At 43.5% G+C, this 22,246-nt stretch overlaps 2 protein-coding genes across 6 annotated transcripts; one reads left to right on the forward strand and one right to left on the reverse strand.

The window, feature by feature from the left end:
* Positions 1 to 557: 557 nt before the first annotated feature.
* On the forward strand, positions 558 to 2,976 carry ntmt1 (N-terminal Xaa-Pro-Lys N-methyltransferase 1). 3 transcript variants are annotated; one of them, XM_026296643.1, is made up of 4 exons: positions 558 to 658; positions 1,303 to 1,507; positions 1,668 to 1,920; positions 2,095 to 2,976. In XM_026296643.1, the coding sequence occupies exons 2-4, from the start codon at positions 1,304 to 1,306 to the stop codon at positions 2,349 to 2,351; spliced, it is 714 nt and encodes a 237-aa protein (XP_026152428.1). In that variant the 5' UTR covers positions 558 to 658; position 1,303; the 3' UTR covers positions 2,352 to 2,976. The 3 variants fall into 3 exon arrangements, with proteins under 3 accessions (XP_026152428.1, XP_026152429.1, XP_026152430.1); XM_026296644.1 differs by having other exon boundaries at positions 1,303 to 1,462; XM_026296645.1 differs by lacking the exon at positions 558 to 658 and having other exon boundaries at positions 1,316 to 1,448.
* Positions 2,977 to 10,716: 7,740 nt separating this feature from the next.
* ndor1 (NADPH dependent diflavin oxidoreductase 1) lies at positions 10,717 to 18,487 on the reverse strand. Of its 3 annotated transcripts, none has more exons than XM_026298330.1 (15): positions 18,400 to 18,487; positions 17,613 to 17,752; positions 17,361 to 17,438; positions 16,677 to 16,774; positions 16,492 to 16,590; positions 15,786 to 15,842; positions 15,489 to 15,692; positions 14,632 to 14,759; positions 13,933 to 14,144; positions 13,639 to 13,746; positions 13,403 to 13,517; positions 12,784 to 12,930; positions 12,565 to 12,683; positions 11,722 to 11,816; positions 10,717 to 11,453 (listed from the first exon to the last, which is right to left on the reverse strand). In XM_026298330.1, the coding sequence occupies exons 2-15, from the start codon at positions 17,745 to 17,747 to the stop codon at positions 11,309 to 11,311; spliced, it is 1,740 nt and encodes a 579-aa protein (XP_026154115.1). In that variant the 5' UTR covers positions 17,748 to 17,752; positions 18,400 to 18,487; the 3' UTR covers positions 10,717 to 11,308. The 3 variants fall into 3 exon arrangements, with proteins under 3 accessions (XP_026154115.1, XP_026154114.1, XP_026154116.1); XM_026298329.1 differs by having other exon boundaries at positions 15,786 to 15,887; XM_026298331.1 differs by lacking the exon at positions 11,722 to 11,816 and having other exon boundaries at positions 11,312 to 11,453; positions 15,786 to 15,887.
* Positions 18,488 to 22,246: the final 3,759 nt, after the last annotated feature.

Here is a 22,246-nt window from a genome sequence, read left to right on the forward strand (position 1 = left end):
ATGTTAAGCTTATTTACTATAATACACTTTTCATTTACATGATATGTATATCTATATACCAGTATATTCCATTGCAAATGTGTTCTTCTGCCACTCAGATTGCCTTTCCATTTATTTCCACATAGTGTTATTGCAGAAGTGTTTATTACTCCACTCCAGGTATGTGACTTCAAAGCATATGTGTAACAGAGTTGGTGATGGTTTACTGGTACATAGTGGGAAGAAGAAGCTTTAGGAGCAGGGATATGTTGTTATCACAGGACAACTAGCTGTTCTAACAGAAATACAGCTAAGATGATGGGAGAAGCATAACATTTATGAGACAGCAGCACATCAGGGGTCACATGAGTGAACAAAAAGAGCCACACTGACAGGAGCAGGGGCAATGACAGGATGGTTACAATACAATTCAAATGCAAAGAAAAGTGGGAGTGATGATGTGATGATATCTTGGCATACAGGCTTGCACAGTATTCACCTCGGAAACAGAGGAAGGTGTGAGCTTTGTGAAGATGTTAGGTCGAAGCAGACCACCAGAGTCAGTCGGCCGGCAGAGGCCGCTGTGGTCGTTTGTTTTCCAGGAGCCAAACGGAAATGACGTGGATGTCAAACAGACGGTGGAGCGCACACGGGCTGGACGAGAGTGACGCGACACGAGGTTAGTGGCGTTTTAAGACAGAACAGGGGGGACTGAACCTCTTCTTTGTCTTGGGAAGAACAGCGTCATGGGTTTAGAAAGGGCATGGATGCTTGATACGATAGTGTCATAAATATCTCAGCTGAAGTCTTGGTCTCCACACATAGAACTTATGTAACAGTAGATCGCTAATAAGACATAAGACATGAGACAATGACTAAAGTCCTCAGGCAGAGTGATGCTGATTGGAAACTGCTGCCTGTGTAGTAGGAAAGACTGGGAGTGTAGTCGGTCTGCCCGGGTCCCAGGACGGGAGCTGACAGCTGACTGCCAGATATTCAGGTCAAAGAGGGTCCTCATAGAGGGTCATGGCTGTGGGGGGTTTGGTTACCTCCAGTTAGACCCAACCTGAGTGTCTGTTACACAGAGCTCCAGCATATACCATGGTTCTTAGCCCTAACACAGCTTACACTAAATTTGTGTTGGTGAGAAACTGTAGCCATAACAGTGGTCATAATAAAAGTGTCTACATAAACATGCAGTTACACCATAAAATACCATAAAACAGCTTAACAGAGTACTAGGAGCTGCTCATGTTAATGGAAAACCTTTACTGATGATTGATTCATCTAAATCGGGACTACTGTGTGACTGAACTATGACAGGATGGGTGACATAGCACACGATGAGGTGAGCTTCTACTCCAATGCAGAGGACTACTGGAAGGAGGTTCCCGCCACAGTGGATGGCATGCTGGGAGGCTACGGCAGCATCTCCATCATTGATATCAATGGATCCAAGGATTTCCTACGCAAGTTCCTCGGTGTAAAACACTTTAAGATGTCATCCTCTTCAGGCAGCAATAACACAGTTGCTTAACCACATAATTCTGACATTTCAATCAGCCATGTTGAAATAACACAGTGTGTGATACTGATTGCATACAACAACATAATTCATAATTATAGTAATACTTTAGTTTGCTGCTTCTGTTACCTCTTATTCATTAGGTATCTGTTTTTTGTTGAAGGAAGGGGAGGGGAAGACGGGCACACGCTGTGCTCTGGACTGTGGAGCAGGTATCGGCAGGATCACCAAGCGTTTGCTGCTGCCTTTGTTCAGCACTGTGGATCTGGTAGATGTCACACAAGAATTCCTGGATAAAGCCAAAATCCACCTGGGAGAGGACAGCAAGAGAGTGGGGAACTACTTCTGCAGTGGGCTGCAGGACTTTGCACCAGAAAATGGACACTATGATGTCATCTGGATTCAGTGGGTCATCGGTGAGTCTCATTGGTTGCCATGAAGTCTGATGTCTTAGGAACAGAGCCAAGCACCCGAGCGTCCATGCAGGGCATGCTGTTGCAGCAGTAGAGTGATGGCAGCTTTGTGGTTCATCAGTGGTCTTTGATCAAAGAACACAACACTGAACAGCTTTCCTCTTTTGTTTTCCTCAGGCCACCTGACAGACGAACACCTTGTAAAGTTCCTGCAACGCTGCCAGAAGGCCCTGCGGCCCAACGGCCTCATCGTCATCAAGGACAACGTTTCATATGAGGGTGTGGTCCCAGATGAGGTAGACAGCAGTATCTGCCGCGACCTGGCAATAGTCCGCAGTCTGGTGGCCAAGGCAGGCCTCCGCATCATCCACGAGGAGCAGCAAATGAATTTTCCTAAGGAGATCTACCAAGTCCACACTCTGGCTCTCAGATAGTGCGGGACAGAAAGACAGAGATCCTTGTATACAAGGTGTTTTCAACATGGAAATGGTGTTTCTCTCTTATGATCTGTTTGGATCTGCAGTGTGATATGTTTATGGACCATTTGTTGCAAAAGTGCCCTGCTCTGTGCTTGCTTTAGAGCCTAGAGTGGTCTTTTGCCCGATGAGCTGAGGGAAAACTGTGACAGGTGACATTCAACATTTTAAGGACAAAGTAACTGGCAGATTAACTGTTATCATTAATTGAACTGTTTCACAGACATTGTGAGAGAAGAGACCTACTGTAATTGAAACATGTTTAGCTATAAAGTCAGTAAAGCAGAAGGCAGCACTGCATATGAAAAGTCATGTCCACTAAGTATAGGCCTTTATATACATGCAAAAGTGATCCTCCAGACACAATAGCCTGTCTTGGAAAAGAGATGGATAGAAAGCAGGATGCTCTGCATGAATCCACTGGACACTGCTGGAGAGGCAGTGGATCAGGTCCAGGACCGGTGGACTCTGGGAGTGACAGAAGCAGTGCATGGGGGAGTAAGTGCTGTTCAGTGAACCTTTACCTCAGGGAAGATAATGTAAAACAGGAAAATAAAAATAAGTGTGGTGTGTTTTCATTTTCTCTGGTTCTTGGTTCTAGTTTCTTTACTCAATTACTCAACTAGAAATAAACAATAAATGAATAAATAGAAGGTGAATAGATGCTGCGATAGATAGATGCTCAGGCCCTATGTAAAGTTTTTTATAGACGTCATTAAAATGGAAATGGCAAAATCATTTGGCAAGACAATATGTCCTGGGCAGCTGGTATTTAACCAGCTAAAATCCTCGAAAGCTAAAGATGTGTATTTTAAAAACGCACGAAGACACACTGTTATGTCTGCTAATACACTTCCTGAATTGATCAGTCAGGATGGAAAGTGGCTACAGCCTCAGCAATTTTCAAATCTGGAGATAAATATTTGCAAACTTTCAAACTATCCCCCCATCAGCATCCTCCCAGTTATGTCCAAAGTTGCTGAAAAATGGGCAGCCAGGCTGCTAAACAAACATCTGTCTCAAAATAATGCAGAAAAACTAGTCCTTGCATTTGTTACCTCAAGGCTAGATTACTGTAACTCATTACTATCTGGATGTCCCAATATCTCCATAAAAAGCCTCCAGTTAATCCAGAATGCTGCAGCCAGTCCTGACAGGAACTAGCAAAAGAGATCATATTTCTCCTATATTAGCTTCTCTTCATTGGCTCCCTGTAAAATACAGAATAGAATTTAAAATCCTTCTCCTCACATATAAATCCCTTCATGATCAAGCTCCTTCATACCTTAAAGACCTCATAGTACCATATTATCCCAATAGACCACTTCGCTCTCAGAGTGCAGGTCTACTTGTGGTTCCCAGAGTTTCCAAAAGTAGAATAGGAGGTAGTTTTATGTATATAAATTTATACTGTTCCTTGGTGTTGTTCTGTTTTACTCAGGACTACAGATGAAAATTAGCCACTATGCTACAATCTGTCTCATTTACAGTCTGTACACATATTGTTCACAGAATGTTCATTAATGTGCATTGTCCCAAATAAATAAATAAATATTCTTTTGCAGTTGTATTTCATTTGGCAGTAGTCTGCTTGTTAGATTACTGACACACTGAGTTCTCCTTGCTATTAGTTTGTTCATACTGTGCATCAAGTACACTGAACCCTGGTCCTCAAGGACCCTGTCCTGTTTGTTGCCCTGCCTACTGCTGATTACCTGGCTCAGTGGGGTCAGAAGTTGGAAGATACCATCTTAAAAGAGGGGTTAGTGGGGAAAGACAAAATTGCCTAATAGTGACTTTTCCACATCTTCCCTGGTGCTGTTTCCAAATAGGAATGCTCACATAAAATATAGTATACTATGAATAATAATGGGATCGATTCAATTCAATTCAATTCAATTCAATTTTATTTGTGTAGTGCCAAATCTACTCTGGAGTTGCTCGCGGTGAGCGGCGGCGAGCTGGTGTGGGCTTGCTCATAGCTCCCCAGCTCAGCCGCAACGTGTTGGAGTTTTCGCCCCAGAGTGAAAGGGTCGTTTCCCTGCGCCTTCGGGTCGGGGATAGGTCTCTCACTGTTGTTCGGCCCATAGGCAATACCCGGCCTTTTTGGAGTCTCTCGGGGGGGTGCTGAAAGGTGCTCCTACCGGGGACTCCATAATTCTGTTGGGGGACTTCAACGCTCACGTGGGGAGCGACAGTGAAACCTGGAGGGGAGTGATTGGGAGGAACGGTCCCCGATACGAACCCGAGTGGTGTTCTGTTGTTGGACTTCTGTGCTAGTCACAGTTTGTCCATAACGAACGCCATGTTCAATCATCAGGGTGTCCATTAGTGCACATGGCACCAGGACACCCTAGGCCGGAGGTCAATGATCGACTTTGTAGTCGTGTCATCGGACCTTCGGCCGTATGTCATGGACACTCGGGTGAAGAGAGGGGCAGAGCTGTCAACTGATCACCACCTGGTGGTGAGATGGATCCGCTGGCAGAGGAGGAAGCGGGACAGACTTGGCAGGCCCAAACGTATTGTGAGGGTCTGTTGGGAATGTTTGGCCGAACCCACTGTCAGAGGGGTCTTTAACTCACACCTCCGAGAGAGCTTCTACCAGATCCCGGGGGAGGCTGGGGACATTGAGTCCAAATGGACCATGTTTTCCACCTCTATTGTCAACGCGGCGGCTAGGAGCTGTGACCGTAAGGTTTCGGGTGCCTGTCGTGGCAGCAATCCCCGAACACGGTGGTGGACACCGGAGGTAAGGGATGCCGTCAAGCTGAAGAAGGAGTCCTACCGAGCTTGGTTGGCTTGTGGGACTTCCGAAGCAGCTGACAGGTACCGCAGGGCCAAGCGTGCTGCAGCCCAGGCGGTGATGGAGGCAAAAACTCGGGTATGGGAGGAGTTCGGTGAGGCCATGGAGAAGGACTACCTGTCGGCCCCGAAGAAATTCTGGCAAACCGTCCGGCGCCTCAGGAGGGGGAAGCAGTGCTCTACCAGCCCTTTGCTGGGGGCTATCCGGTCTCTGTACAAACGGAGCAGGTGCTTGGTTCGCATTGCCGGTAGTAAGTCAGACCTGTTCCCAGTATACGTTGGACTCCGGCAGGGCTGCCCTTTGTCACCGGTTCTGTTCATTACTTTCATGGACAGAATTTCTAGGTGCAGCCAGGGGCCGGAGGGAGTCCAGTTCGGGGACCACAGGATTTCATCTCTGCTTTTTGCAGATGATGTTGTCCTGTTGGCTCAATCGAGCCAGGATCTCCAGCGTGCGCTGGGGCGGTTTGCAACCGAGTGTGAAGCGGCTGGGATGAGAATCAGCACCTCCAAGTCCGAGGCCATGGTACTCAACCGGAAAAAGGTGGTTTGCCATCTCCAGGCCAGGGGAGAGATCCTGCCTCAAGTGGAGGAGTTTAAGTATCTCGGGGTCTTGTTCACGAGTGAGGGAAGGACGGAACGTGAGATTGACAGACGGAACGGGGCATCGGCAGCAGTAATGCGATCGGTGTACCGGTCCGTTGTGGTGAAGAAGGAGCTGAGCCGGAAGACGAAGCTCTTGATTTACCGGTCAATCTACGTTCCTACTCTCACCTATGGTCATGAGCTCTGGGTCATGACCGAAAGAACGAGATCGCGGATACAAGCGGCTGAAATGAGCTTCCTCCGCAGGGTGGGCGGGCGCTCCCTTAGAGATAGGGTGAGGAGCTCGGTCACCCGGGAGGAGCTCGGAGTAGAGCCGCTGTTCCTCCACTTCGAGAGGAGTCAGTTGAGGTGGCTCGGGCATCTGTTTCGGATGCCTCCTGGGCGCCTTCCTGGGGAGGTGTTCCGGGCATGTCCCACCGGGAGGAGGCCCCGGGGAAGACCCAGGACATGCTGGAGGGACTATGTCTCCTGGCTGGCCTGGGAACGCCTCGGTGTCCCCCCGGAAGAGCTGGAGGAAGTGTCCAGGGAGAAGGAAGTCTGGGTATCCCTAATTTGGCTACTGCCCCTGCGACCCAGCCCCGGATAAGCGGTAGAAGATGGATGGATGGATAGTGCCAAATCACAATACAAATCATCTCAAGGCACTTTACAAAAACTAAAACTAAAAACCCAACAGATCCCTTATAAGCAGGACTTGGCAACAGTGGAGAGGAAAAACTCCCTTTAACTGAAGAAAAAACCTCCAGCAGAACCAGGCTCAGTTTGGGCGGCCATCTGCCTCGACCGGTTGGGGTGAGTGGATAAAGCAGAGAGAAAAGAACAGCAACAATAAACATCAAATAGACACTGCAGGTTAGTGGGACCAGTAACTGCACATCAGCGATATACAGCTCCAGGACCAGGGACACCTGCAGAAGGTACAGAGAGAACAGAGAGAGAGGGAGAGAGCACAAACTAGGGGAGAGAGAGAGAGCACAAGGTTAGTAACATTCAATGGTGGAATATACATGAGGTGGGAGGAGAGAAGAGAGGGGAGGGGAAAGGAAGGGGGGGGGGTTAGGGTAGGGGTGTATGGTGTTGAATTGTTATTATTGTTATTGTATAATTTGTGTTATTGGAGGTGTGAAATAATTGTGTTATTTCACATGTTATTGTATAATTGTTTTTATACAGTAACAATTAGGGGCCGGTGTGTTGTAGCCGATTTAGAGTTATTTGTGTGTGTGTTTGTGTGCATGTGTCTGGAGTGAGAGAATGTGGTTGGTTGATTACCTGCACACCTGTGGGCATAGGAGGAAGAAGTTAGATAGGGAAGACACAGGTGGTTGGAGTGGGAAAAATGAGGATAGGGGGAAGCCACATAGGTTTTCAACTTTGACATGCTTGACGTGTAGGTTTAACATTTTAATCCTGCCAAGTCAGTATACTGCATTTTTGTTGTTTTGGCTATTTTCCTTTTGATAATAAAGTGTTAAACGTATATTTTTGGCAGACATGTTTTTTTACGACATGAGTTGGAAACGTCATCCTTTTTTCCCCTAGTGGCATTTTTTTGTTGTTAGATTGCCACTACAAGTACAGAGAGTGTCTGCTTCCTGAACCCAGAGTGGGAGAGGGTTCCACAGGAGAGGAGGACCTGCACTCTGAGAGTGAAGTGGTCTATTGGGATAATATGGTACTAGGAGGTCTTTAAGGTGTGAAGGAGCTTGATCATGAAGGGATTTGTATGTGAGGAGAAGGATTTTAAATTCTATTCTGGATTTTACAGGGAGCCAATGAAGAGAAGCCAATATAGGAGAAATATGATCTCTCCTGCTAGTTCCCTGAGCAAGCACTTGGCGATAGTGGAGAGGAAAAACTCCCTTTAACGAAAGAAAAAACCTCCAGCAGAACCGGGCTCAGTTTGGGCGGCCATCTGCCTCGACCGGTTGGGGTGAGTGGATAGAGCAGAGAGAAAAGAACAACAAATAGACACTGCAGGTTGGTGGGACCAGTAACTGCACATCAGCGATATAAAGCTCCAGGACCAGGGACACCTGCAGAAGGTACAGAGAGAACAGAGAGAGAGGGAGAGAGCACAAACTAGGGGAGAGAGAGAGCACAAGGTTAGTAACATTCAATGGTGGAATATACATGAGGTGGGAGGAGAGAAGAGAGGGGAGGGGAAAGGAAAGGGGGGGGGGGTTAGGGTAGGGGAGCTCAGTGCACCGATGGTCCTCGGGCAGTCTAGGCCTATAGCAGCATAACTAAGGGATGGTTCAGGGTTGCCTGAAGCCAGCCCTAACTATATGCTTTGTCAAAGAGGAAGGTTTTAAGTCTAGCCTTAAAAGTATAGAGAGTGTCTGCCTCCTGAACCCAGGCTGGGAGCTGGTTCCATAGGTTCCATAGGTTCCATAGAGCTTGATAACTAAAGGCTCTTTTGGAAACTCTGGGAACCACAAGTAGACCTGCACTCTGAGAGCGAAGTGGTCTATTGGGATAATATGGTACTATGAGGTCTTTGAGGTATGAAGGAGCTTGATTATGAAGGGATTTGTATGTGAGAAGAAGGATTTTAAATTCTATTCTATATTTTACAGGGAGCCAATGAAGAGAAGCTAATATAGGAGAAATATGATCTCTCTTGCTAGTTCCTGTCAGGACTCTGGCTGCGGCATTCTGGATTAATTGGAGGCTTTTTATGGAGATATTGGGACATCCAGATAGTAATGAGTTACAGTAATCTAGCCTTGAGGTAACAAATGCATGGACTAGTTTTTCTGTATCATTTTGAGACAGGATGTTCCTGATTTTGGAAATGTTGCGCAGGGGAAAGAATGCAGTTCTAGAGATTTGTTTTATGTGTGAGTTCCTTTAACTCACACAAAATATAAAAATAACTCCAAGGTTTTCTGTTTTCTCCGAGTTTAAAAGTAAAAAGTTACTGGTCATCCAGGCCTTTATGTCAGTTAGACAGGCTTGAAGTCTGGTTAACTGGTTTGTGTTAACAGGTTTAATAGATAGATATAACTGAGTGTCATCTGCATAGCAGTGGTAATTAATAGAGTGCTTCCTAATGACATATCCTAAAGGAAGCATGTACAGGGTGAACAGAATCGGTCCTAGCAAGGAGCCTTGTGGAACTCCATAACTAACTTTTGTTCATGTGGAAGGTTCATCATGGACATGAACAAACTGGAATCTGTCCGATAAATAGGATTGGAACCACTTTAACGCTGTTCCTCTGATACCAATCACATGCTCCAGTCTCTGTAATAAGATGTTGTGGTCAGTGGTGTCGAATGCTGCACTAAGGTCTAGGAGGACAAGTATCGAAACAAGTCCATTATCTGAGGCTAAGAGAAGATCGTTGGTAACTTTCAACAGTGCTGTTTCTGTACTATGATGTGCTCTAAATCCTGATTGGAAATCTTCAAATAGTTCATTCCTGTGTAAGTGGTCTGATAGCTGCTTAGCAACAGCTTTTTCTAGGATTTTAGAAATAAATGGCAGGTTGGATATTGGTCTATAATTAGCCAAGACTCCTGGATCAAGACAAGGCGTTTTGAGTAAAGGTTTGATTACTGCAGTCTTAAAGGCCTGTGGTACGTAGCCTGATACTAGAGATAAATTTACCAAGTCCAATAAAGATGAGTTCATTAATGGCAGGGTGCCTTTAAGCAGTCTAGTCGGGATGGGGTCTAAGAGACATGTTGATGATTTCAATGAAGCAACTACTGATGTAAATTCAGAGAGATCTATAGGAGAGAAGCAGTCTAAACATAACTGAGGTCCTACAGATGATTCAAGAGCTACTGTAGTAGAAGATTCATTTATTGCAGGTACAGGAAGCATCTGCTGAATTTTATCTCTAATAGCTGTGATTTTATTTGTAAAGAAACTCATCTTCACTAAATTCATCACTGCTGAGAGCTAAGGGAACACTGGGCTCAACAGAGCTGTGACTTTTTGTCAGCCTGGCTACAGTGCTGAAAAGAAACCTGGGATTGTTCTTATTTTCCTCTATTAGTGATGAATAGTATGCAATTCTGGCTTTACGGAGAGCTTTTTTATATGTTAGTAGACTGTTTTTCCAGGCTAGAAAAATTTCCTCTAAGTTTGTGGAACGCCACTTCCTTTCCAGCCTTCGTGATGCCTGCTTTAAGGTACGAACATGTAAATTATACCATGGGGCTAGTCTTCTCTGATTCACTAACTTCTTTTTCAGAGGGGCTACAGAATCAAGCGTTTCATGCAGTGAGGTTACAGCGCTGTCAACAACATGATCAATTTGGTAGGGAGTAGGATTAAGGCAGCTGCCCTCCACTATGTTTATACTTGGCATAGACGTAAATAAAGATGGAATCATTTTCTTAAATTTATTAACAGCGTTGTCGGATAAACATCTGCTGTAGTGGAATTTTCTTCCAGACGCTGCATGATCCATCATTTTAAATTCGAAAGTTATTAAAGAATGATCTGACAAAACAGGATTTGGGGGAAAAACTATTAGATGTTCAATTTCGATGCCATAGGTCAGAACAAGATCCAAGGGTGTGATGTAAGCAACATTACCGTCAATTACTATTAAATGCATTTAAAAATAAAGATAAAACGGAAAACCATATGGGAAAGCTCTCCACAGTGTAGTAAAATTACCTTGTCCCATACTGTGCCTTCCTCTAACGCTCGCAACATCTGTGCTAAAAGATGGCCGGCCAGGGGCCGCTGTTTTGAGAGCAGGCAGAGTTGGTGAGCGGCTTCTCGCAGACTGTCTATCACCTCTGGATCAATTGCCACATCCGTCTTCTCCAAGTCATTTGCTAATGATAATAAACTTTATTTACTTCTACATTTATTGTAAGTATTACAACATATATCAATTTTATTCATGCATTTATGTATCTCTTAGTACATTTGTTGATCCAAATGCTTTAGGTTCTTCTTAAAATGCTCTGGTTTGTCCATTTTGCTTTATCCCTCCTCTAAATTTGGCAACAACAGACTTAAAAACATTGAATTCATTGTAATTAAATTATGCCATGTCATGCTTTATACACACACAAAGTTCATTGTAATGGTTAATTTTAACATCAGCAGCTACTACAATTTCAGTGGCTATAAATGAAATTTTAAACATTGTCTGATGCCTACATGAGGTTTTTCACATTAACTGGAGATTAATCCTAACTGGACTGTGGGCAAGATATAAGATATAAAATAAGCAGTGAATTATCAGAGCAGCTTGATTTAGTTAATATGATTTATTATACAATGTATTATATAATATCATATACTAACTGCAGAGCCTCGGTGTAAACACCTTTCATCAGTGAGATGTGGTTGAAAGTTGACACAGATCTAGTGCGTGGACTCCATATCAGAAATGAATTTGATAGTGTGCCCAGTGGTGAAGAATGAACTTCAATCAGAATGAAATTCATCTTGATTACACGTTCCACAGTGGTGACTGTATCGGGTTGTCAACATGGTTGGGGTAGCTGAATATTGATGATGTTATGAGTTCAGGACCAGGTTTCACACTGGAGTCGGCTTGTCCTCTCCATAGTCACCAACATCTGCTCAGCTTCCTCAGCAGACATGCCTCCCTCCTGCTGGAACACCTCTTTCAAAGCATCACTGACACTGGCTGGCATCTGTTTAGCATTGCTGCAGAGGTACAAAACAAGGTCAACACTGTACAGTCACAGTGGCTTAGTGTTGCACTTCAGCACAGCTAAGATAAAATATAATTAGAAGCATTATATCAAGAGAAGCATTATATCAAGAGAAAGTAGAATGTGTGCATGTGGGAATCTGCATGGCCCAACAAAGCTGCAGTCAGAGCATGGTTAGTTTAGCACAGCTTAGCTATGCTAAGTATATCCTGACACCAGCCCTGTACGTTTTGCACAGACTGCTGCTGCTTTGGACTCACCCAGCAATGTAAAAGCAGGCGCTTTTATTGGCAATCAGGTCCCACAGGAGCCCGGCATTCTCTCTCACACGGTGCTGCACATACACCTTATCCTCCTGAACAAACATTCAGTCAGTTTCATCATTACTCACAAAAGACTTCAGCTACACAGAGCTTCAGTTTAATGTGCTGGCTGTGGCAGGTAGCTGGGTGAAGTCAATGCTTGGGCAGTTACCGAATCCTTTGTATTATTATAAGGGTTGTAGCTTTAGTCTAGGCAGGTTAGTGTTAGTGTTAAAACTCTTAACATCAGTAAGAAAATGGCTCATGAAAAGGTACACGTGAGAAGTTTTTAGATTACTTTTTTAGTAAAGTCGCCCCTTTACAAGAGGTACTTGTTCAATTCTGATTTTGGTTCTTAACTTGTACCGCTGACTGTGACACTGCATGAGTCACTTTTATATTGATGCAATCATATTTCTTGCAATATGTTTGTGTCTTATTATTCTGGTTTTACTCTGTATAGCACTTTGGGCAACTTTAATTATTGTAAAGCACAACATACATACATTTTGATTTGACTTAATTTAACTTGAACTTGTAAGTGTGAGCCAGTGTGCACATATTGAACGCCTTGAGCCAGCAGGGATCAGCACCAGCCTTGGATTTCAGTACAGATGGATGCATTTTAACATGCATGGCTGTAACTCATAGTCCTCTCTTCACTTCTTGAATTGCTTTAGTGTTAAAGTGATGTATCTTCCACCGCAGTACTGCCGATGTACACAGTACATATGGGTTGTACAAGTTGTCAAGTTGCTGCTGGGATTGTTAACATGTATAGTGAGTGCACGTGTGTATGACCTGGTCTCGTGAAAAGGCAGTGAAGAGTGTCAGATGTCCAGCCTCCATCATCTCCTCCCACTCTGATCTGAAGTAGAAGTCTTTGTGTACTGAACGGCAGCCGAAGAACAGGACGTTGGCTAAAGAGCAGGAGGACAAGAAGGAAGGGTCTCGTGCTAGAGTTGGGAAATGATGTGGAAGTAGGAAAATTTGTGTAGAGAACAGAAGAGACAAGCTCACCAGTTTTTCCCTCTGCAATCCTCTCTTGTAAGGCTGACCTGAACGGTGCCACTCCTGTTCCAGGTCCAACCATTATCACAGGTGTATCCTTCTCCTTAGGGAACTTCAGACTTCCCTTCTTCACCCACAGAGGCACATACATCTCCCCTGCCCCATGGTGCAAGAAACACATTCACAGCCAATGTTCTGCAGCCTAGTATGTAATCAACATTTCGTTGCACCAGGAGGTCTTTATTCTCCAAGTTATGGGTTCTGAAATTGCTCTAGCATTTCTCAGCAGCCTGCTTTTCAGATTTTACAAACAAATGAACAAACTGTAATAATGTACTTAAATGTGAAAATAAGTGAATATGTGCTTATAGATTTTTTCAGTATTAAAATGAGAACCTGAAGTAGCAGTTGTGAATTTACGGTTGTACTGGTGCAATTACTGCTAAGGCTTAATGTACCACGTTGGCTACTACAGTACAGGCAAATCCACCCACCTTAATTAAAATTTGTGACGCAAATTAGCACATCATCAGCCAACCACAATAATATATTTGTCTAAAGTATAAGCACATTTAATTTGAGTGATAATAATGTGTAATGATAATGATAATAATGTGTGGTGAAAGACCTTGTGCAGGGTCCAGGGAAGCCAACCAGTTGGAGCAGAGGCCTCTTCGTGGTTTATACAGTTTGGTTTTGTAGTGAACAACAGCCACCAGGATGTGAAGTCTGTGGGGCTGAGCCTGTGTGGATGGAATAAAATTTCACTGTTATCTTGTATCTGTCTTTATTCCTGTGAATGCACAGCTTAGGCATCAAGATGAAGATGTATCGATGTAGCAGTTAAACCATTGTTATGAAGACCTGGAGAGATGATGCGATGGAGAAGAAGCGGGGCTGAATGTCAGGAAAAAGATCTAGGAGGTAGTCCACTTTGAGTTCTGATGTAGTATGAGGGAAATCTGCCAAGACCTGCAGCAATAAGAGCACAAACCCTCAGTAAACCCTCAAAAGGCAGGTTTATATACATAACATTTAAATTAGACGTCTACTAGTATCAACAAAAAAAGCATAATTTATGGGCTAATTTTGACCAGATTTAACTCATTTTTACAAACACTTTTATATGATCCAAATAATTTTGAAGGGTGCTGTCACCTCCAGTGCAGTGCGTCGGGGCTGGTTGCAGTAGCTGTGCAGCTCGTTCTGGCCTGCCGCCGAGCTGAACTCAAGCAGCTTATCCCGCTCCAGCTCATTGGTGGCAAAGGTCGACAACAGCTCAAAGAAGGAACGGCGAGGTACAGCAGCAATGTCCAAGTAGCTTTCCACCAGGTGGCGCACAGTGCAGGGCTGTGGAAGTCTGGTTGGAACTGAGTACACACAGGTCCATGCACAAAGAAAGGATTTTTTTGAAGACAGCATGTTACAGGCTGAGTAAATGGGGATCAACTCTCTCAAGTGTTTATTAAGACTAAACTGCAATGTCTTTTAATGTGACAATTCTGCTTTAAAACTACACTGATCAATAGTTTATATTTATTTACACATTTATTGACATGATTCTTTAAGAAATGTGTTTAGTTTCTGATCACTTCTGTCACTGGAGTTTGTATACTCTCACATCCGAAGCTACACAACACAAAGAGGTTCACCTGCAATGAATGTGGGACTTAATAGCTGAAGGTATTTGTGTTGAGTTTCTTTTTAGTAAACACAAAGGCTTTGTAGCAGATTACTATGAACCAAAAATTCATGTATAATACATACACATGTCCACCCAATTCAATTTGATTTCTATACTGTATGCTCAAATTGGTCCTTACAACACTAGAAATAGAAGTAGACACACACACCTACCTGCAGAGTTGTCTGTGGCCCTGAGAATGAACGTGGCCTCTGGATCTAACCCCAACAACTGACAGAATTGCTGTACGTCTTCTGGTGCGTTACAAGGACGTATAACCACCACATCACCAGCAGCAAACCTACACAACAAAAAATGGGTTTTCTACTTTATATCTACATTTATAGACAGAAAAGTGAAAAATATAAAACCGGAAGTAATTTTCATTTCTATTTACGCTGTGTGGTGATGGAAAAACACAGTTTGTGTTCATAGAAAGCACACGTCTCACATCTGTGTCTTTAGGCTGGTTTGAGGCTCACAGTAATAAGCAAATATGAAGAAGTATTACTTCTCTCAGTCATCTGAATTAAGGGCTGCATATTATATATCGTTTCAGTATCGTCATGTGACATCAACATGATGTGCACATGTGCAATAGTCACATTGCAGGACATGGGCCTACTGTTTTCACGTGTGTCTGCATGTGAGGATTGTTTCAGGCCATAATATGCCTGGCTGAGAGACACGTCCTGCAATGTGACTGTTGTGCATAAGCATGTTATGATACTGTATATCATGCAGGACTATCTGAATTTTACTGTAATTCTGCTCATCGAGGTTATCCGGTGGCTCAGAGTTACCAGGTTAGCAGATACACAACATACTACTCCCTAATCACAAATGCTGAGATGGATCCCAAGCCATGCGTAATCTGTGTCTGTTCAGCTTGTCATGGACATTTTACACATTTTTTGCACCAATCTAATAAAAAGGATGAAAAGCTACAATATTCATTAGAATTTTGACTTTTTAATTAAATTTAATGTGCATTAGACATTATAGAATATTTCACACCAAGCTTACTTACTCAATGTTGGATCCTGTGATGTCAAATTCTATGTGCCTGACATCCTGAAAGTGCGATGCGTCTGTTACTCTCCTGTTTGACACCATTCTGGCAGGAAAGGGACATGAGTGGGATTGGACTGTTTGCTCTGCGGGAATCCTCAGTCTGTCATCTGTCTTCTCTTTCACATCCTCCAGAAAATGGAAAGTGTATGATGGAGGAAGTCTGCCAGAAGAAACAAGCAGAAGAAAAATCCATGTGTAGCTAAAAAAAAAACTATACAAAACTCAAACGGGACTTAATAATCGGGATACTCACGGTTCATCTTCCCTCAGTGGGATCACATCAGCCAAAGAGGGATACACAGCCAACAATCTGTCCCAAAATGATGTAAGCCAGGGCTCAATCACAGCGTCTGACCTGGCTCAAACAAATTTTGCAGCAATACTCATCATCCATACTCATACTCACCACTCTGCTGTACTAAATTTCAGATTTTGTTTTACTTCACACATTTCCGTCTTTACTTTTATTGTAACTGCTACCCTCACTAAGAGCTTTCACAGTAAAAGCCCCTCAGCAGCTTAAGGACATAACCCTTTAGTGTTACGTTTAATAGCAGTACATAAGGGAGATGGCATAAAAAACAGCAGAAGATAGTTACTGAATGTAAAGTTTGTATATGATCTATTGGCAAGAGTAAAAATAACAAACTCCCCCGATATATGAAAACTGCCAGAAATCCAGGTATACATCACTTGTAAAGCCTTAACCAAGAAGACTAGACTTGTAACTGCTGCTAAATGATCTTTTACAAATCACTGAACAAAGGCTCTGAATATCTTTGGACATGGGAGATTTCAGTTTTTGAATTTTAAAACATCTTTTCTAGAAACATGTTTTCTTTTTGTTGTAGCTTGATGGACAGAAATGTATTAATTAGAAAAAATAAATTTACAACACAATGAGGCGTGCAAAAATGAAGACAGAGGTTTTCCTGAAGCCACTGTGCAAAGATTCCTACCCCAGGTCATGTTGGTCATCTGCCAGCCCAACAGGCAGCAGTAAGTTTGCACCCAGGTGCAGAAGGCGCTTATGAAGCTTTTTAGCCACAAAATTGAACCTGTGGATGAAATCAGTTGGCACCTTAAAGACAATGAGTCACTCCAAATATGCAGTGCAAGAAGTGTAAATGTGAAAAAGACTGACTTTGGATAGGAGGAGTCCCCCAGGCCCACTATGGCACAGTCCAGTTGACAAAGAGATCCAACAGGTAAAGATTTCCTGAAGAGAAACCTCCAGAAGTTCTTTGACAAAATTGGACAAAAAACATAAGTGAAAAGGGTCAGACATAAAAATGCATGTTTTTCATGACAATGTATTTCAAATTCATATTCAAATATTCAAATCCATGAGTTCAACCTCAGTGAATAATATGAGGACCTGACAGACAGCCAGCACCAAACATGCTGCACATCCTCTCTATAGACCCAAATTTATCAAACAACCTTTGATCAGGAAGTTCCCCAATCACACACTCACACACACCATTCATTCCAGGATGTTTCTGTTTAGGACTACGTTTCTCAGTAGATTTAAAGTCATTTGGAAGCAAGAAAGTGCTGCTGATCAGCAACACTGAGAAAGGGGTGTGTTAAGAATTTTTTTTTTGTTCTAAACCTCTCAGGGTCACAGACAGAAAAAAACAGACATAGAAAACACAATGTGGTGACCCAAGACCCATGCACACACACTTTCTGCCCTCCTTGTTGCTCTCCACTAAAAACATTTTAATGTAACCTCAGTTTGTTTGATATGTTATCTTCAGTAACCTATTCTTCCTCTTACATATGTCTATTTTTGTATGTTGCAAATGTGTTACTTTTTTATTACCTTCATATTGTCTGGAGGCTCTCCCTGGCCTGTGGTGGCACACACAAAAACAACCAGAGACTCTGAGATCAAGTTGACCTGTTTGATAAGGGTAAACACAAGAGTTGTTTTCTTGTGGCTGTGTGAGATTAAAAAAGCTGTTAGCCACCCAGGAAGAAAACCTGGTTTAAGCCCTGGGCCCCATGCTGTAATTGTAAATTGAAAAAGCCATAGTATCCCCCTGTCTTTGCAATATTCAAACACCACACTCACCACATTGTAGTTATCCAGAGGCAACGCCTGAACTTGTAGTCGCCTTCTGAGCGCCTGACGCACAATCCTCTGTGCCGTGTCCTGGGCAGTGCCAGTCTGGCTCCCATACAGAACAAGCAGAGTGGGCAGAGACATGAAGGCTGGAAGGAGTAAAGTATTTTAAAAGTCCATCAACTCAGAACAGTAACTTAAATAGTAAAAAGAAACTCAACACAAATACCCTCAGCTATTAAGTCGCACATTCATTGCAGGTGAACAATCAAATCTAATATAAACCATAGTGAGTTACTCCACAGAGCTTAGAGAAGAACGTAGAGCTTCTAGCGTCTAACTGATGTCTTATACTAATCAGAGAGAAAAATTAACAAGATCAATAGTAAAATAGAAAAATTAAGGAGGTCAATAATAAAATAGAAAAATTAATGAGGTCAATAGTAAAATAGAAAAATTAATGAGGTCAATAGTAAAATAGAAAAATTAACATGAAGATCAATAGATCTGATGGGGCTGCATCGTATTGCGTGACATTTTCATTAGACCTACGTCAGTGTTTTCACATGAAATCATGTATGAGCTGTTTTGTGCGCATTTGGGATGGATGTTGACCTTCTGACTTTACGTTTGAAAACAAGCCTAAATAGGCTTCCGTAACATTGCTCTCTATGTTAGCTACTAGCTAGTTAGCGGGCTCAAACGCCGGTGTCAAAACTGTCACCATCTGTCAGTATTTGTCTTTTTCCTCTACATATCCGATGGAGCGTAAGCGCCAAAGAAAAGCTGTACCTACCGTGCTATTTCTTATCAATAGCTGTCTCAAACGACGAATAACTATGTCTGGGGTGAGCCACATCCGCCACAATATACGGCAATCATGTTCTGCGTTTTGATTGGCTCGTGAATGATGTTGCATTCAAAGACGCGCAAATAAGAGCGTAAATGTGACATTTTCACATTGTTCACAGACAAACTGTCTATAAAAACTATACACAGGTGATCAATCTAAATGCAACAGTTATTGCAGCTCATAGTCAAATGCAACCACAGGGGGGCACAATCCAATCTCTACATGTGCCGGTCCCAAATCCGGGTAAATGCAGAGGGTTATGTCAGGAAAGGCATGCGACATAAAATTTAAGCCAAATCAAACATGCGAATCACAAATATGACTTCCATACCAGATCGGTCGCAGCCCAGGTTAACAATGACCGCCACTGGTGCTGTTGACCTACAGGGTGCCAGTGGAAATTGGACTACTGTTGGTCGAAGAAGGAGAGGAGGAAGGCATGTTCATAGGCAAAGAGAGAAGAGGAAGGGCAGGAATGTAGGACTTAGAGTAGGGTCTTTGAATGTAGGGACTTTGTCAGGGAAAACTAGAGAGTTGGCTGATATGATGGAGAGAAGAAAGGTGGATATCTTGTGGGTTCAGGAGACCAGGTGGAAAGGTAAAAAGGCCTATAGATTAGGAGTAGGGTTCAAGCTGTTTTATCATGGTGTGGATGGAAAGAGGAATGGAAAAGGACTTATCCTGAAGGAGGATTTTGCTAGGAATGTTCTGGAGGTGAAGAGAGTGTCAGATAGGGTGATGAGTCTGGAGCTGGAAGTTGAAGGTGCGATGTTGAATGTTGTCAGTGGTTATGCCCCACAGGTAGGATGTGAGTTAGAAGAGAAGGAGAAATTCTGGAGGGAGATGGATGAAGCGATTCAGGGTATCCTAGTGGTGAGAGAGTGGTGATTGGGGCAGACTTCAACGGACATGTTTGTTAGGGAAACAGAGGTGACGAGGAAGTGATGGGTAAGTTTGGTATGCAGGACAGGAATGCAGAAGGACAGATGGTGGTAGACTTCGCAAAAAGGATGGAAATGGCTGTAGTGAACACATTTTTCCAGAAAAGGGAGGAGCATAGGGTGACATATAAGAGTGGAGGCAGGAGCACACAAGTTGATTACACCTGGTGCAGACGTTTCAACCTGAAAGAGATCAGTGACTGCAAAGTAGTGGCTGGGTAGCCAGACAGCATAGGATGGTGGTGTGTAGGATGACTCTGAAGATGAAGAGGACAAGGGCAGAGCAGAGGACCAAGTGGTGGAAGTTGAAAAAGGAACTGTTGTGTGGCTTTCAGGGAGGAGCTGAAATAGGCTCTGGGAGGTCAGAGCCTCAGGGAAAACTAGAGAGTTGGCTGATATGATGGATACCCTGAATCACCTCATCCATCTCCCTCCAGAATTTCTCCTTCTCTTCTCCCAGAGCCTGGGAGGTCAGAACCTCTGGAAAGGTTCTTCCAGGTGACTGGCCAGCTACAGCTAAAGTGATTAGGGAGACAGGTAGGAGGGTACTTGGTGTGTCATCTGGAAAGAGGAAAGCAGATAAGGAGACTTGGTTGTGGAATAAGGAAGTTCAGGAGTGTGTTAAGAGGAAAAGGTTAGCTTAGAAGAAGTGGGACACTGAGAGGACAGAAGAGAACAGACAGGAGTACAGGGAGATGCAGCGTAAAGTGAAGGTAGATGTGTCAAAGGGCATATGAGGATTTGTATGATAGGTTGGACACTAAGGAGGGAAAGGTGGATTTGTACAGGTTGGCAAGGCAGAGACAGAGATGGGAAGGATGTGCAGCAGGTTAGGGTGATTCAGGACATGGATGGAAATGTGTTGACAGGTGCCACAAGTGTGATGGAAAGATGGAAGGAATACTTTGAAGAGTTGAATGAGATGAATGAGGAAAATGTTAGAGAGCACAGAGTAGAAGAGGTGACTGTTGTAGAGCAGGAAGTAGCAAAGATCAGTAAGGATGACGTGAGTAAGGCGTTGAAGAGGATGAAGAGTGGAAAGGCAGTTGGTCCTGACGACATACCTGTGGAGGTATGGAAGTGTTTAGGAGAGGTGGCAGTAGAGTTTTTGACTGGGCTACTTAACAAGATCTTGGAGAGTGAGAGGATGCCTGAGGAATGGAGGAGAAGTGTACTGGTGCCCATCTTTAAGAACAAGGGAGATGTGCAGAGTTGTGGAAACTACAGAGGAATAAAGCTGATGAGTCACACAATGAAGTTTTGGGAAAGGGTAGTGGAGGCTAGGCTGAGGTCAGAAGTGAGCATTTGTGAGCAGCAGTATGGTTTCATGCCAAGAATGAGAACCACAGATGCAATATTTGCTTTGAGAATGCTGATGGAGAAGTACAGAGAAGGCCAGAAGGAGCTGCATTGTGTCTTTGTAGATTTGGAAAAAGTGTATGACAGGGTGCTAAGAGAGGAGCTGTGGTTTTGTATGAGGAAGTTTGGAGTGGCAGAGAAGTATGTTTGAGTGGTACAGGACATGTATGAGAGCTGTAAGACTGGTGAAGTGCGCTGTAGGGGTGACAGAGGAGTTCAAGCTGGAGGTGGGACTGCACTAAGGATCGGCTTTGAGCTCCTTCTTGTTTGCTGTGGTGATGGACAGGCTGACAGATGAGGTTAGACAGGAATCTCCGTGGACCATGACATTTGCAGATGACATTGTCATCTGTAGTGAGAGCAGGGAGCAGGTGGAGGAAAATCTAGAGAGGTGGAGGTTTGCTCTGGAAAGGAGAGAAATGAAGGTTAGCCGCAGTAAAACAGAGTACATGTGCGTAAATGAGAGGGACTCAAGTAGAACGGTGAGATTACAGGGAGTAGAGGTGAAGAAGGTGGAGGATTTTAAGTACCTAGGGTCAACAGTCCAGAGCAACGGAGAGTGTGGAAAAGAAGTGAAGAGACGTGCAGCAGGTTGGAACGGGTGGAGGAAAGTGTCAGGTGTGATGTGTGATGAAAGAGTGTCAGCAAGAATGAAAGGAAAGGTGTACAAGACAGTGGTGAGACCAGCAATGTTGTATGGTTTAGAGACAGTTGCACTGAGAAAAAGACAGGTGGCAGAGCTGGAGGTTGCAGAGCTGAAGATGTTGAGGTTCTCTCTGGAAGTGACGAGGATGGATTGTACTCAGGATTGAGTACATCAGAGGGACAGCTTAGATGTTTTGGAGAAAAAGACAGGGAAGCCAGAATGAGATGGTTTGGACATGTTCAGAGGAGGGACAGTGAATACATTGGTAAAAGGATGCTGAGGCTAAAGCTGCCAGGAAGGAGGCCTAGAGGAAGACCAAAGAGGAGGTTCTTGGATGTAGTGAAGGAGGACATGAGGATAGTTGGTGTGGGTGAGGAGGATACAGAGGATAGGGTTAAATGGAGGCAGATGATTCGCTGTGGTGACCCCTGAAGGGAGCAGCCGAAAGGAAAAGAAGAAGACTGCAGCTTATGGTCACTTATAGGGTTTAAAATGTTGTACTAAATACATGTCTCTGTTTCTGTCTTGATTAACAGCTCTTCTTCAAGTAACCAAGTCTGAGTAACTACTAATCTCATTGAAATCAGTTCTCTTGTTAAAAATGTATAACTTCCCCTTGACTGAAAAATCTACTGTACAGTATGTGATCTGGATGTTTCAGTTTTGTCAGATCACATTTCTACAAGTGGTATATTAGACTGTGGCTTGATATCATAAGTTAAATGAGGAAATTTAATTGTGTCCAACCAGCTAAAAATAATTGTCTACTTGTGCTGAGACACAAAAATAGTATTCAGTTCTCAAAATGTTTTCTCAAAATTTTAGTACATCCAGATTCCAGATG

The sequence above is a fragment of the Mastacembelus armatus genome, chromosome 12 (assembly GCF_900324485.2).
Source record: "Mastacembelus armatus chromosome 12, fMasArm1.2, whole genome shotgun sequence".
In the NCBI taxonomy this organism is placed as follows: Eukaryota; Metazoa; Chordata; class Actinopteri; order Synbranchiformes; family Mastacembelidae; genus Mastacembelus; species Mastacembelus armatus.

Excerpts from the sequence above, each read along its gene's own strand:
- ntmt1 (XM_026296643.1), top strand. The coding sequence starts at position 1,304 with ATGGGTGACATAGCACACGATGAGGTGAGCTTCTACTCCAATGCAGAG. Across the intron at positions 1,508-1,667 it reads CTTCAGGCAGCAATAACACA|GAAGGGGAGGGGAAGACGGG; the intron begins GTTGCTTAACCA and ends TTTTTGTTGAAG. Across the intron at positions 1,921-2,094 it reads CTGGATTCAGTGGGTCATCG|GCCACCTGACAGACGAACAC; the intron begins GTGAGTCTCATT and ends TGTTTTCCTCAG.
- ndor1 (XM_026298329.1), bottom strand. The coding sequence starts at position 17,747 with ATGTCTCTGCCCACTCTGCTTGTTCTGTATGGGAGCCAGACTGGCACT. Across the intron at positions 15,888-16,491 it reads GATGACCAACATGACCTGGG|GTCAGACGCTGTGATTGAGC; the intron begins GTAGGAATCTTT and ends TGTTTGAGCCAG. Across the intron at positions 14,145-14,631 it reads GGCCACAGACAACTCTGCAG|TTCCAACCAGACTTCCACAG; the intron begins GTAGGTGTGTGT and ends GTGTGTACTCAG.